This window comes from Solanum verrucosum, unplaced genomic scaffold (genome assembly GCF_900185275.1).
Source record: "Solanum verrucosum unplaced genomic scaffold, falcon-dt-bn FXZP01000108.1, whole genome shotgun sequence".
Lineage (NCBI taxonomy): Eukaryota > Viridiplantae > Streptophyta > Magnoliopsida > Solanales > Solanaceae > Solanum > Solanum verrucosum.
The window spans coordinates 2,935,046-2,951,547 of record NW_026020274.1 but is presented as its reverse complement, the minus strand read 5'-3'; the positions used below and the strand labels follow the sequence as shown (position 1 = coordinate 2,951,547).

The 16,502-nt window shown below is 35.9% G+C and overlaps 2 protein-coding genes across 3 annotated transcripts; both read right to left on the bottom strand.

The window, feature by feature from the left end:
- Nucleotides 1-799: 799 nt before the first annotated feature.
- On the bottom strand, nt 800-11,461 carry LOC125833948 (uncharacterized). Of its 2 annotated transcripts, XM_049513118.1 has the most exons (8): nt 11,260-11,461; nt 10,312-10,456; nt 9,959-10,174; nt 9,758-9,882; nt 9,506-9,682; nt 7,118-7,411; nt 1,673-1,972; nt 800-1,425 (listed from the first exon to the last, which is right to left on the bottom strand). In XM_049513118.1, the coding sequence occupies exons 2-8, from the start codon at nt 10,344-10,346 to the stop codon at nt 1,190-1,192; spliced, it is 1,383 nt and encodes a 460-aa protein (XP_049369075.1). In that variant the 5' UTR covers nt 10,347-10,456; nt 11,260-11,461; the 3' UTR covers nt 800-1,189. The 2 variants fall into 2 exon arrangements, with proteins under 2 accessions (XP_049369075.1, XP_049369074.1); XM_049513117.1 differs by having other exon boundaries at nt 1,673-1,969; nt 9,506-9,882.
- Nucleotides 11,462-13,933: 2,472 nt separating this feature from the next.
- LOC125833940 (L-type lectin-domain containing receptor kinase S.6) lies at nt 13,934-16,015 on the bottom strand. Its single transcript, XM_049513105.1, has one exon. It carries the CDS (start codon nt 15,972-15,974, stop codon nt 13,935-13,937), a length of 2,040 nt encoding a protein of 679 aa, XP_049369062.1. The 5' UTR covers nt 15,975-16,015; the 3' UTR covers nt 13,934.
- Between the last annotated feature and the right edge of the window lie 487 nt (nt 16,016-16,502).

The window sequence follows — 16,502 nt, the reverse complement described above, 5'->3', positions numbered from 1 at the left end:
TTTTTAGCCTTTTCTGTTATTGAAATACTACTGCCTATTTGAAAGTGTAGGGATAAATCTAAAATTAACTTCAAATTCTCCGGTCTACTGACGTTTGGATCATTAAATATTTTGAGGAACAAGTAAATTGAAAAGCATTTCAATAATATATTGATAAATCATTTGACTTAAATTTCTTTTTTTTATCAATATATTAATGTTCTCAATATCTTTGATTTTTTTCGGAGTTTCCACCCACAAATAAATAATGTTAAGACTTTCTTAATTATATTCGTGCTTCAGCTCACACAAATAAATTGCCTAATAAATCAATAATTATGAAGAAATCAACATGTAATTTGAGAAAATGGAGAAGTCTACCGACAAAACTAAAATTGAAAAATTACAGGATTTAAGTTGGAATTGTCAAAACATAAACGTTAGGTCCAAGGATCTAAAGTTCAAACAATTCCAACTTCAAGTTTGCTTCTTTTCCATTGTTGTATGCATATGTCGAGACTCATTGTTATGCTTTCACTATTATTAATGTTAGATTTTGCTGGATCTACTCGTGCATTTCCAGAACTAGACATTCAGTAGTCATACAAGGAACAAACACATATGAAATACATTTTTTTTTAAAGATACAAGCTTTGAAAATGTTGCACATTTCACATATAGATGTGCCGATAGAGCCAGAGAATAGTAGCCTAACACTCATGACCAAAAACGAAATACCATCAACCTATCATGCATATCTAAATTAAGTTCATCTCCAACTGATTTGCAAAGAGTATTTGCATCTTTAAACACCTGAGTGTAAGATAATGTCGGGTTCAATTCAGTATCAACCAGGCTTTCTCAGCAAGTATCGACTTCAGAACTTTCAAATGTCTTACACTAAAGAGGAGATTCTCAACCTGTTTAATAGAACTGTAAAATCACTCCAAACTGGAGGGAACATCGCAACAAATACATAGATACAATAATCACAAGCAATGTCACCATGTTGTTGTTGTCAAGCTTTGGGTTAAAAGGTGTTTGTACATCAAAAGAACCAACCTTTTTGCTGATAAAGTAGCACAATCAACTTTGTCATCTGTTCTCATGTATGTTTTATCATGTCATAAATTAATGGAGCATGTTCTCACCATTAGATTTAAGCTGTCTTCCTTCCTAGCTCTTAGTCCTCAACCTACTGATGCACATGTTAAATAAAACCTACTTGAGTTGAAGGTTTGCTTAAGAAGCTCGACTTACAAGCATTGTGAGAACTCATAACCTCCATATAACTATCAACATGTGCAGTCTCTGATTGCTTTAACATGGTCATATCATTTACAGAATTCCCCCCATTGGCAAAATGTGAGTACTGAGCATTCTTGGCAATTCTATGTTGATTCAACGAGTAGTCATCTGACCTGGGAGGAGACCAATCATTTTCCGCTGAAACGTTTGGAAAAAGTAGTTACTATATTAAGAAAGGAGAAGTAAAGATGTACAGCAAGAAAAAGTGTAAATTTCTATGTAAACTAAAGAGTTAACTATTCTAAAATTTTCTAATACCCTTCGTTTTTCTTGGAGACTAAAAGATGCATTATAGTTTTATATATGGTACAAAAACCTTCGTGGAGATATTGCACACTTCCTCATGGAAGCAAGTTCTGGATGTGCTATATCCCTAGAAACATACCTTTCATGTAACTCCTGATCTCATCTGGCTGCATGGATTTCGCTCCTTTCACTGTTCTGTTGAGCGATTCTGCCATTGCCCTTTTAACTTCAGGCGGCACATTGGGACAACCTTTTGAGGGCCCTTTTGGATCACCTCCAGCCAAATGTGCCTTAAGATGTGTAATTCCTCCAGAAGAAGATATGAAACCGCAATACTTGCAAACTGCTCTCTGCCTTTTTGCATCAACTGGTGTAGCATAATCCCAGGCAGCATCAAGTGGCCTTCCCCTTCTAACTGATTTTTTGGATGCAGGTGCTGCTAATTTAGAGGAGAAGGTACAAACAATAGGACCCTGAATTAAACCTTAATTGACAGAGGGGGTATTTAGAAAAAAGTTCAAACGGAAGAAAAAGAGAAAGCAGGAACAATCCTGGCACAATAACCTCAACTCTTTTTGGGGTATTGTTTTTAAATAAAGAAAAAAATGGATAATTGTGTGTGATGGAAGCACTACTAAAATTTAAAACACAACAAAACAAATTGTTTCAAACCCGTAATCAAAATTTTAGCAAATACGTGCAGGAAAGGATGCCACTTCCATATGCAGTGTACAAAGGTGGTGGTCAAAATTTCAAGAGGAAATTCATGGATGTACGTAAAATGTGTAAAAAACGACTCTGTTATTCCCCCCTCTGAGGAAGAGGGAATATAATTAACCAAAATTATGTAATAGCAAAGACAAATAAAATAGCAAGCAGAACTAATTAACAAGCCCAGTAAAAAGAGTGACAGCACTAGTCCATTTTCATGGGATAATCTTTTGCAACTTTCACAAGGAAATGAACTAGTTTTACATTTGATTTTAAAAGGAGGTTGCAAGTTCAAGCCTTGGAAACAATCTCTTGCATAAATGCAAAATAAGGTTGTGTACAATAAGCATGATGTGGCACAGCCCTTTTCGGACCTCGTATAGCAGGAGCGGCTCTTCATATGAAAGATTACTAATTTCCATAGCACATCTTTCCAATGCATTTCCTCTTTTTCTGACAAAGTATTGATGTGGAAAGAGTTCACCTCTACGAGATGAATGCTGACTGAAATTTTTTCTCCAAAACTATCAAAAACGAGAACATTCTAATAGCCAAAATTGAATGATCCAACTCGCACTCAGAATACTTTGCTTTTCCCTCTTTCTGATATGCATTTTCATCATCTTTTTTTAGTCAAGATGATGATATTTATTAGCGAAAACCTAAATAAACTAAATCGCTTTGCCGAAAGATGGCCACTTTATCCACAAGATTTTGGAATTTTGTAAAAAAATTGAGAACATTGTTGGTTCATGGAGTTTAATCAATTTTTAAATATTTTTTTCAAGTTCCAAAAACGGGTTTTGGCCAGTTTTCTCTTCCACCCAGAAACTTCAAAAAAATTTCAAGTAAAATGAATGCATGTCCAAACCCAACTTCAACTTCCAAAAACTATTTTTGCAAAAGCTTTTTTTTTCAAGTTTCAACCAAATCTATGTCCAAACGCTAGCTTAGAAATTGCGCTAAGCCAATTGAGTTTGCTCGCGTTTACCATCTTTCTTCCTTAAAGAAGGAAAAACAACAATGTACTTATCAAACTTCAACGAGGAAGTAGTGTTGTAAGCCATCGTCTTTTTGGGTGATCAGACTGGCCAGAGATCATCTGCAAATAGCTTTCAGACTTGGTATAAAGTTTTAGACATACTTAAAAAGGTGTTAGAGCAGCTGGAAAAAATCAGAAGGGGTTTCCTATGGGAAACGAACTACAGCTCCCACAAATTGCACTTGATGAAATGGAGTGAAGTTACACAGCCTGAGTGCAACGGAGCTTTAGGGTTCACTAATTTAACCATCAACAATAAGTGCCTGCTCATGAAGTGGCTATGGAGTTATGGCACAGGTGAGCAAAGCCTCTGGAAGGGGATGATCAAGGCTAAGCATGGAAGCAAAGACAACTGGAGTACTAATATTACCAATGCCCCTTATGGACTTGGTCCTTGGAAGTTCATCAGCAAACTGGGCCATGATTTCTCTCAAAAGATCCATTTCAAACCGGGAGTGAAAGCACATCAGTTTCTGGAAGGACAAACAGCAATGCTCTCAAGGATGTTTATCCTAGCATTTTCAACATTGCTGTGGATAAAAATTCCTCAATTTCCCAAAACAGAAGCAATCAGTCCAGGGATATACATCAAAGAAGACCTGTCCAAGACTGGGAAATGGGAAGTTTGATTGAAATGTAAGCAAAAATGGATAGTTGTAACGTTGTTGAAGATCTTTCAGACACCATGCGTTGGGGCAGAAATGGGATATTCTCAGTAAAGGACTGCTACAAAATCAGGTGGTTGATTCTTCGCCCTGGAAATTGATATGGAGAACCAAACTTCCTATTGAGGTAATATGCTTCAACTAGATTGCCTTGTATGAAGCTTGTCTAACACAAGACAATCTTAACAGGAAAAGTTTCCAGCTGGTTAACAGATGCTACCTATGTAGAAGGAATCAGGAAACAGTTAGTCATCTCTTACTGCACTGCAATGTAGCCACTGATATATAGAGTATGTTCTACAGCATTTTTGGTCTAAGCTGGGTCATGCCACAGAACCTGAGACGGGCACAGTTAAGTTGGGAGTTAATGGAAAGTTGATGTGGCCATCAAGAAAATCTGGCTGATGATTCCTGCAGCTACCTTTTGGAGTTTATGGACAGAGAGGAATAGAAGATGTTTTGATGGCCCTTAAACTCCAAATCAGAAAGCTAAATGTTTACTTAATGTTTTTTCGCTGGACAACACTCTCCCCTGCAATAAATATTGATCATTTTCTGGATTTTGCTAGCACTCTTACTTAAGACTAGCACACTGTATAGGAGCCCGGCTAAATCTAACTACTCTTCTTGTCATTTCAGCTCCTAGTTTCTTTGCCTTTTGTGACTTCACATCTTGTTGATTCTTCTTTTTAATGAAACTTATTATCAAAAAAGAAGTTTTAAGACATACCTGGATAGTTCTATCCTAGTGCAAGTGTTCCAGAAAAATATTAAATATGCAACAGCAGTGCAAGTTGTTTGCATAAAATATGGAGTTACATCATTTCTTGCTTTAGTCACTATCTAATTGCTTGAGCTTCTCTACGATTAACAAATCTACAACAAAGTGGATAGAACCAACAGTGCATTTTTCCAATTCCTCCCTTATTTTATAATCGGGGGAAAAGGACAAATATACCCCCGAACTATCATAAATGGTATGGAGATACCCTCCGACATACTTTTGGAACATTGGTGCCCCTGTCGTCCAAAAACTAAAGCATATATACCCTTCACTCTAACGGAAGACTAAATGGGGACACGTGACGCAATCTTATCCATCGATTCGACGTCAAATCAATGGATAAGATTATGACACGGGTATGTCCGTTAGTATAAAGGGTATATATGCTCTAGTTTTTGGATGGCAGGGGCAACAATGTCCCAAAAGTATAACGGAGGGTATCTGTATACCATTTAAGATAGTTCGGGGATATATTTGTTCTTTTTCTCTTATAATCGTGGTGTCAGGAGCAGCAACTCGACTAATTCAACGAGGTACCTGGTACCTTCCGCCAATAGAGGTCACTTTGTTCACCAAGGCGTGAACAGATAGGATTAAATAAAGTGACAACGACCAGAAATAATGTTTTTGTTTGCCGAAGGAGGGTACAGACTAGTATATACCACATGGACATGATGATGAGGGTAGGAGGTGTATTAGAAGAGATTTAAGGTGTAAGAAGAGCCCTAGAACAAAGTCAAGTAGGGAACTACGTAACGGACTAAAGTTGTAAATGAGCTTGCACAAGATCCAACTTCAAATAAGTATATCTCCATGGATATAAACAGTTATGTGGTGCATAACCTATCATTTTTAAAGTTCTTTAAGACTAGTTTCCAACGCTTCAACCTGTTTATCATTTGGACATTTGTACAAGGAGTTATGGCCTTTTTACTCGAGAGTAGTAGAGCAGCTATGCAACCAAAAAGACCTTCATGGGTCACGTAGGGGGCTGTGTGGGCCACGTGGGCACCTGAGGCCTTTTTAAAGGCTAGTTGGGGCCCATTTCTACATTTCCTTCCAAGTCCGAAAAATGACCTAGAGAGAGGGAGCTCGTCCAAGACTTGAACACACTCCAAGGTGAGTTTTAATGGTGTTTTGAGTTGGTTTCAACTCCCGAATCTTCATAACAAGATTAAACCTTGGGATTATAGATTCTTGCTTGAACCTTCATTTTTGGTCAAGAACACCATGAAATCCGAAATTCAAGATTTGGCTACCAAGAGGTAAATTCTTCATCTCACACTTGAATATGTTATGGATTTAGTATTTGAAAGGTATAGTGAAGTTGAAAACACCATTTGTACGAGTAATAGCATTAGTTCTTGAAATGGGTATCATTGAGTTACAGTTCTTGAAAGAAGAAATGATTTAAATGGTAGAATTATAGGTTGGGTGATACAATTGGGGTGAGTAAGAAGAGTTATAGGATTATTCTATATGCATTTTTCTATTTTATAGTCTAGTCTAGAATTACTAAATAAGTGTATAGTATACAAATGAGTCCTTATGTGTTTTGCACTTAAAGAGTCCAAGGGATATATAACTTGTAATTGTGGGAGAGAAGATTATCGAATACAGAATTTGCTAGTCTCTTTCCTGTTCTTCTAGGTAGTTTGCTTCTTCTTCCTCTATCTGTCGGTGCCAGCATCATTGGGAGTGAATTGTTGGACACATCATTGATGAAGGAAGTTGTTATATATCTAAAAACGGTTGTATCATTTGTTGGCAAGAAAGGTTGTTGGATGAAGAAACATCATAGAAAGAAGGTTGTAATGCTATATGCACACTAGGTGTTCGATGAATTGCCAATAAGACCTAAACCTGAATGCTTTTTACTAATATTAATCCTACTTGATGTATATTGTTGTAGATTAAAGTCATAATGGTGATTGAACATTGTAGTACTCTTAATAGGACAGAACTGAAGTATGTTTGGCTAAACTCTCTCATAAGAATCATTTTTATAGAAAATCTCCTTTGTCATAAGGACGGAACTGGTTGTGGTTGCTATCAAAAAGTGTGAAGCGGCAGGTATACAATAATATAGAAGGGTCTCTAGTCAATCTACAAACAAGCAAAATACTTCGACAAGCCAAAAGAGGTTAATCTACACAAGCTCTTCACCAACTGCACACACTGTTCAAACTACAAAAGTGCAGTTCCAAGTCATCCAAAATTAAGGTATGAGACAGACAAGAAACAGCGTACTCAGAACACTTCTGTTTCTCTCATTCTGATAGAAATAAATATCTTTCTGTGGAGCAAAAGACTCCTGTCCAGATACAACTAGTTTTCCATATTAAAGTCTATATAGAATCATCCCTATTTTCAGAAACATACCTTCAAAGTCAGTCCTGATTTCCTGTAGCTGTGGGGCCTTCCCCCCTCTTATAGTTCCTAGTAACCATTCTTTCATCACCCTTTTGACTTCTGGTGGCACATTTGGACAACCCTTTAGTGAGCCCGTCGGATCACCTCCACCCAGATGTGTCTTAAGATAAGTAATGCCTCCAGAGGAAGAGATAAATCCGCAATAATTGCAAACTGTCCTCTGCTTCTTTCCATCTACTGGAGTAGCATGTTGCCAAGCGTCATCAAGCGGTCTTCCCTTTCTAGCTGTTTTTGAGGCAGTTGCTGCTTATTCAAAGAAGCAAGAGGAGGATGTCCAAAGAAAAAAAATGGTACTTCAAAGTTCAAACAGATTTGAAGGATGAGTACAAGAAAAATCTTATTCATCCTTGCAGTGAGTAAGTACAAGAAGCAAGTTACAAAAGCAAAGAAACTAGTAATTAGGCATGATGGAAGCACTACTAATGTTTAATAATATAGACGCTAACAAATTGGTATGTAACCAAACCCCTAGTTGTGAATTTTCCTTTAAATTTTTTATTTAAAAGTAATCTTATATCATCTCATCTCATATTTTCAACACGCCCTTCATGTGTGGGCCTAATTCTTTTCCATAGACGAAACACGTGGAAGTTCTTTTTTGATAATAGGTGGCAGGACACTCGAACTCAGAACCTCTATCTGATATGATATCATGGTGAAGTGTGTAATCATCATATTAAAAGCTTAAGTTGTTACAAAGAGCACATTTTATTCAATATTATTGATTTGCACCAAAGGTGCTAATATAAAACAATCATGTAACATATACATAGTACAATAAAAATCCCAAAGGCAAAATAAAATAAAACCATCTATGCTGATAGGGGCATTCTTGTTACACCTGAAAACTAATTTTTTTGAAAAAAAAGAAGAGGAAATTCTGACTTTGAACCACGGATTTCCAACTTCCTCAAGTAGGAAACCAAATTCATGACAGAGTTACCAATAAATTTAAAAAGGTTAGTACTTTGAAAGATGTTAGTAAAAATTACAACAGGAAAAGGAGAAATATGCCCCCGAACCATCATAAATGGTATCTAAATAACCTCCGTTACACTTTTAGGACACTGATGTCCTTACCGTCTAAGATTTGAAGTGTATATACTCTTTGCACTAACGGAGGGACACGTGTCATGATCTTAACAACCTATCTAAAATTAACTTAATTTTTATCCACAATTAAAAAACTCACCCGTCTTACACAATTTAACCCAACCCATGACCCAAATTAGAACACTTCTTCTTCCACCCTAATTAAGCGATATGTTCATGGATTTGAAGAAATTAAAAAAGATTTTGTGGGCGGCTGGAACTAATTTTGATGTTTATTTTTGTTTCTTATTCCCAACTATGGATCAATTTCAGGTTGGTCTATGTTTCTTGTATACATATACAAACAATCACAATTTTCTTTCTTCCATGACCATGGGGGGGGGGGGGGGGGGGTGTGCGTGGTTGTAAGGGTAGAGAGGTGCGACGGAAGAGAACAAAGAGTGAAAGACGGTGCACCCACCACCACTTCGTTAGTGGTATTTAGTACATTGCCACGAACAAATTATATGTTTACTTCTAACAGCGCTTGTTGCTTCTAGAAAGAAGGAAAAGGTCAATCAAGATATGACTCAATTATTGGAACACTACACCAAACTCCTGATTTCTGATGCACTAAACCACACTGATAAAATGTCATTTTCAATTGGCTATTTTACAACTGTATTGAGCGATTAGTGAGTTCTCATAGTGCTAAATGATCTCTTGCATGCTCCACAAGCCTTTACACATCCTATATGACATTTTCTCACAGAGAAGCTCCAACCATAGAACTTCCTTTCTGCTTTTCCATTTACTATCAATTTCCACTAGCTTCTTATTCCTAAGCTTCTCTTTTCGCCTGTTCTACTACTTCACGCACACTTGCAACCATTTCTCATTGTGAAGGACAAGAACTACATGTCTCCTCAAGATGGCCCTGATTATTCAAACTATAAAATGACTAAACTCCATAAGATGAGTTGAACAGTATTTTCTATGATAACTGAGAAAATCAAATCAGAAAATTCATTCTCAAAAAGAAAAATCAGAAAAGAAAATAAAGAAGTAATAAAATGAACAATTAAAACACCTTGCTGAACAATAGTGTAATATGTATCTTCAAACTTCAGTTTAACCGCTAGCATCTCATTCCTTTCAAGTTACGTGCATACAACAAACAAATGTAGCTAGAAATCCACATTATCCAGCTAAAATGATACATTACTTGATGTAGGTGATATTCGCTAAATTACACAGGTGAGCATACAAGCAAGCAGCCAACAAGTTAATTACTCAAAGACTTACAAGGATCTTTCTTATTGGAGAATTCCTTGCAACTTCTATCCTTCCCATCATTTTCTGAATTTGGGATTGAAGCTTGTGTCACTCGGGTATTATGAATGAAACAATCATCAGGTGACTGTTGAGGGGGAGCTTGTCTTCCACTAAAGACGCCCCATAGATATAATTTACCCTCAAATCCTGCAATTTTAGTGTGGTTAGTACGAACATGTGAAGAAGCTTGTCTATTCAAGACTTTGGGATGGTAAGAATTACTGTGATGCTTTTCTGGCAGATGGGCAGAGGTAAAAATCAGGAGTTCAGAATCACCAACCAACGCTTTTAATGCAATGTCGTAGTGTCTTAAATTATACAGCAGATTTTCAAAAACTTGATCATCTCTGAGACAACCATACCAAGATTAGAGGTGGTATATAACAGTAGATGCAAATATTTATGCTAGGTTGGTTACCATACCTGCCTTTAACTGAAAAGAAATAAATGGCAATATTATCATCAATCAGTTTAGAACTTTTAAAACTCTTTGGCCACACATCACGCTTAGGAAGGAATTCAGGATAGATCACCTCCGCCATCTCTTTAGCTGCCAGCCATACTTTGGCGCACGCTTTACTTGATAGATGGGCTATAAGATTCAATCTCATCTCCGGACGGGAGATCATGAAACTACCCCTGTGAAATGAGAATAACCAGATTTCATACTAGAACTGAATAAGATCCAGTTGCAGCTTTCATCAATGCCTCCTCCAGAAGAGGTAAGAGGTAATATGGAAAAAGAATAATTAAGTAGTAATAGATTTTCAATGTACCTCCATATGGTATCAGCAATTGGTTTAGCAGCCATGTCACAATTGTGAGCTGAAAGCACTAGCCTATACCAAGTAAACTGCCTTCCTTTCAATCTGTAAGATCGTCTTTTCTCACTTCAACAAGCTTCCGTCAGACGTCAACCATCTGTACTTACACCCAAAAATGAAAAAGGTCATCTCCCCATACTCTACAATTCCGTTTGTGATTGTTAATAAGAATTAAGCTTCAATTAATCAACTACTTAACCAAACTCAAGCCAGGAGAGGTAATCTCAGTTACCATAGCAAACAAAACTCTTTAATTTTTCTTACAAAGTAACCACAAAACTATGTCATCAGTCATACTGTCATGTTTGCTTTCTAAACATGTCTACTTTATTTATATGGCAAGTAAAAATAAAAGAGACACAGAGTAGCACTAAGATTGCAACTTCAAGATCAGCTTCAACAAAAAGCTGCTGTTCGTCGCGGAAAAAAAGCCTTTCCCCATTTAGTTTTTAAATTTGACTAATTTCAAATTGGTCTCTGCTTACACAGCTGAAAATAAAAAAGATAATTTTTTTCTTTTCCTTTTCAAAGATCAAAAGACGAAACTTTCTCCAAAAACCCAACAAAATTGATGTTTTAAGGCTCAAAAACTTAAAGAACCCAATCTGTTGAGTCAAAGATAAGCAAAAAGAAGACCTAATAAGCACATCAACTATCCTCTCCCAGATTAAAGTGAGAGATCAAAATCCAGCATTCTTGAACTGTAAAGCCGATCTCAGTAACCCCCACCCCCATCACCCAAAAAGTTGAAAAAAAGCAATCTTTAATCAAGATGGGTTATCCCCAAATTGCACCACTTTGCAAACTAAACACAACCCATGATCAATACATGAACTTGAGAAACAAACACAGGTAGTATCAAACTTATAAGTAGTATTAACAAGAAGATAATTTTTTCACCTGAATCTGCAGAGTTAAAGGAAGAAGTAGTGATGAGCTGAGAAAATGGATGATTTTAGAGAAGTTGAAGAGTTATAGGGTTTCTGAGAAATCATTGCATAAAAAGGGAAAAGGGGTTTCGGTCATCGGTATACACCAAATTTCCCATATACACCGCTAGTGGCGAAGAAGGCCCTTTTTTTTCTCTTTTTTTTTTACATTATTTATTCCAACTTTTTTTAAAAATTAATGTATCTCCTCTTTTTTTACGGGGAAGCAGATAGTGACTGAGCTAGAATTTTCATTAAAATGGATTAAAGTATGAAAAAATAAATGTATGAAGAAATATCATGTTTGTTAGTTGGTTGTTTGGTTAGGAAGGTAAGCTATTAGTTAAAAAACTATTATGGTGTTTGATTTGTAATTTAGAAAATTGGATAATTAAAAACTAATATACGTATAAGTTTTAAAAAAATATGTATTATCTTATGTAAAATAGGTGTAATAATTATTATGTGAATAACTAATATATGCATAAAATAATACATAATTTTTTTTATATGGTCGCTTCGTAGATGTTAGAGTTATGTAGATATCAATAATAGATGAATTAGTTATGAAATTTTTTAGGTATTGTTTCATGAAGGGATTAGTTATACCAAGTATTACTAATCCACCCTTTTATCCTGCATAAATTAGATACATAGTTTTTAAATTGCAAATCAAATATCATATTATACATGAATAACGTACCTCTTAATCAACTATCAAACATAGTATTACTTGTGCAGGAGTTAATACATGCATAACTCATATTCAAACTAACTACCAAACGATCTTTAATTCCTTTATTACTATTACATACATAACTCTAGTCGACTAGCAAACCATTTCTAGTTTATAAAGCTAGAAATCATATTAATAAGCTTTGAGTCAATCCTCTAGTTCTCTCACTCAAATACCCACATGTATGTAATATATATATATATATATATAAGTGAAGGTGTTTGGTTAGATTGTTAGACATAAAGTTTGAGAATAAATCGAAGACTTTAAAAATATATGGTCTAAACTCAACAATAAATATTGGTGTGTCTATTAATCATGTAAAATATGAATTTTAAAGTCAAATTATTAGTAGAAATAGAAAAAATATGTCGTTCTTATGACAAACTAAAAATAAAAAAAATATCACATAAATTAAGACAGAAAAAATATATCAGCTCACTAAATCATTAAATATAAATAATCAGCATAAAATTTAAGATTATCTTTTATTTCACATGAATATTAAGTAGGTAAATGCTTGCTCTTATTGGATGTTGACTGATTTAATAAGGAAATATATGCTAATTAATCACGATTAAATGTTAAAAGTCTACATATACATATATATCTATTAAGTTGATATAAATATTAGGTTTGGAATAAATTCTTACTCTATTAGGTGCATAACAAGGTAAAGTTTCTTATTAAATGGAAATTAAACTTTTTGTTCCACTAGTTTATACTTGAACTAATTGATTTAATGTCTCGCTAGAATGGTTGTATAATGAATTATTAATAGTTAACAATAAAAAATACATCTAAATTATATTTTGATCCTTTAAATATAATCTTGAGCATCATCAATATCTTAAATTTGCTAAAGTGGAGCACATTTAATCCAACTTATCTATTGGACTATAAAACTAAGGTGAAATACAAAAAAAGAAAAAAAAAAAAAGAAGACAAAAAATTGATTTGATGCACTTGAGTCGTGGTCTTTTGAAAACAATCTCTCTACTTCTATAAAATAGGTGTAAGGTTTGCGTATATTCGATCCTCTTCAGACTCACTTGTGGGATTAAATGGGTATATCGCCCCAATAAAAAAATATTCTTATGGTAGGCCTTGTCCCTAGTAAAAAATATGGTGAAATAACCTTCCCTATTCTTTCCCCGAACCCTGCTACTAAGAAGGATGTTCACTTCTAAAATATCCTATATACGTAGGCGGGAATAGGGGAAGGGGTCAGATTTATTCCGACGGCAACATGAGTAACAATGCAACTGTTTATAATGCTACAGCAGCAGGTATAATAAGCAAAATCATACGAAAAGAAAAAGGGGATATGAGATACCCACCCCGGTTACAGCATTCCTTTCTATTGCGCCTAAAATCTCTATTTCTGCTAATATTTCATGTGTTTCTATTTATGGTTCTTATGGATCTACATTGCAACAAATCTTTTTTTTCTGCAGCATTGCTTCTATGATCTTAGAGTTGAATTCAAAGTTACAGCCTTTAGTAGATAAGCCGGAGTTAACTCATGATAACTCTTAGCCCTTACTTCCGATGAATGAGAAGTCTAGATAGGCAGTGGAAACCCTGGGAAGTAAGGAAGTTCAAGTTAGAGGGCATATGAATATGAAATAGCATATGATGAGATTTAACCATAATGGATGTGTCGGAGGGATTGTTGTTGTATGAGCTTGCTGAAATCTTTAGGAGTACCTATTGTATAGGCCTATAAGGTACAATATGTTGATCTAACTTTAAGAAGAGGAAAATAAGTGTTGCAAACATAAGTAAAAATCAGACATTTCAATGTAGTAAGTATTGACATAAATGTTGAATAGCACAAAAAATGAAACAATCCTTGTGACTTAAACACAGTTCAGCAGGTGTACAAACAACAATTCAGCTGCTAAAAGCTAGTTCTTGCTAAAATGAGTTCTAGGAGTGGACCATGGTGTATCCTCCATTCTTGCAGCCCAATTCATGATTTCTTCACAGCTCTCTGGTAAAACAGATTGAATTCTCACAGTGGGCTTCATTGGAGGTAAAATGAGAAGTGGAGCTTCATCTTTAAGCATACGGAAAACATCTCTCATTCGCGGTCTCTTCTCATGATCGGGATGCACACAAGAAAGTCCCACGATGAGCATTCTATCCATCTCGTTCTTCTGAAACCGCCCCATTAGTTTAGGATCAGCAGCCTCAGTTATCCTCCCTTTCTCCCACAAGTCCCACACCCAATCAGTAATCAAACCACCACCTTCGTCGATAGGCTTTCTACCTGATGCCACTTCCAGTACCACAACACCAAAGCTATACACATCTGTTTTAACAGTTGGAATACCAGTATAGACATACTCAGGTGCAAAATATCCCATTGTTCCAGCTGGTACAGTAGCATCCCTTGTCTTAGAATTATCAAACACCTCTGCTAAACCGAAATCTCCAAGCTTGGCATTGAACTCAGCATCAAGCATTATATTGCAACTCTTCACATCTCTGTGGATTATATGATTCTCACACTCTTCATGAAGATACATAAGAGCAGATGACACACCAATAACTATGTTCAATCTTCTCTCCCATGTCAGAAACTTAGTCAAATGCGATCGCTCGTGGAGGATTTTGTCAAGGCTACCATTAGGCATGAATTCATACACTAGCACCAATTCATTCCTCTCACAACACCACCCTTGAAGCTGAATCAAATTCTTGTGTCTTAAACAGCCAACCATAGAAGCAAATTCAGTATTAAAAGGAATATGTGAAGGACCCAATCTACTCCCTTGGCCAAATCTCTTAACAGCCACAGATCCCCTAGAAGGAATTTCCCCTTCATACACAACAGCAGATGCTCCTTCTCCGATTATCCTTTCATGATTAAAACATTCTGTAGCTGATTTTATTTCAGATAATGACAATCTTTGAGGCACTCTATTTCCTTGTAATCTACACATTTGCCGTTCATTGGTCTCCCCTACTCTATCGCGTTTTTTCCTTCTCAACGCAAGAACAAACACAACAGACAAAGCACAACCAACAAGTGTGACAATTGCAGCTAACCCTCCATAAGTCAATTTCAGTAAACTTTTACTACCACTACTACTACTACTATGATGAGAATCAGAAATATGCCCACCAATTTCCTCCTCAGGGAAACACATCAAACAGTTTCCTTCATCGGATTGATCCCAAGACGATGATATTGGAGATGAAATCAATCCAAACGTTCTAAATCTCCAACGACTAATGCTATAAACTGCAGACCCTTTAGCAGTGAAACCAATCCTCATAAACTCCTTCAACTGATTGGAAACATCAATTCTGGTAGAAAGAACAGGATTAGGAGGCCTAATTTGCAGTTCATACCCAATCCAAACTCTGATCATTTTCTCTGAATCTTTATACTCAATCCGACCCGCCATTTCTTTCCCACTTTTCAAATCAATCCCAGCTGAATCAACATTAGTAGAAGCCAAAGACCTAATTTCTTTAGTATCAACACCAATACGGTTATCATTGGCATTGAATTCCACAGCCAAGAACGAATCTTCCGAGTCGGGATTCGGAAGACCCATATACCCATCAGAGATGCTCAAAGAATCAACATCAGAAGTGACCAAAAACGCCATGCCATCACCAAAAGGGCAAGAAGGGGTTGGAAGTATAGTAAAAGAGAAAGTACACAAGAAAGAAGCAGTTTTATTGGTTAAGGAATCAAGAAAACGAACTGGGTATGTGTAGAAAGCTCTTCCAATGCCAGAAATGGGAGGTGTTGATGATGATGATGAACAGTTGCGCTCTTGGGTGAGGGTGATTGATTTTGCGGTGAATGAAGCATCGCCATAAAGAGTTACATTGTTTATAGGCAAGAAAGGAGCTGAAAGGGAAGGTGAGTTTATGGTGAAGATGAAGAACAGAGTGACCCTTATGAGATTTTGCAAACAAAAACGCATCTTGATGATGAATTCTGAATATTTTCTGAATTTGATTTCTGGGTTTTTGCAGAGATTGGTTGGATTTTCGGTTACTGGTTGGATTTTTGGTGAGTTTTTGCAGAATTGCAGAAGCAGAGAGCTTTGCAGTTTGCATCAATTGAGCGGGAGACGATAGATAGAGCGGTTAGTATAGTTACTTGGGTTAGTAATTCGGGTCGGGTTGAGATTGTTAGAGTGGCTGGGCTTTAAATATCTTTTGGTTACTTATTTAATTGCTGACTGTTCGATTAGAAAAAATTGGGAAAATTGTCTTCGAATCATCTATTAACAAAATGCGTACACTGAAGGATACATTTACATAAGTTTCCCTTGAAAACCACTTTCACAATCTTATGTATTACATATATATATGTGGGTATACTCTTTTGTGAAAGATGTGTTTGGATCAAATGTTACTATGACTAAGATTTTTCCAATTAAAGTACCATGAAAAAACAGAGAAAAAGAAGAGTTCACGTATCAAATTTTTATACAAGAAATTTGGAA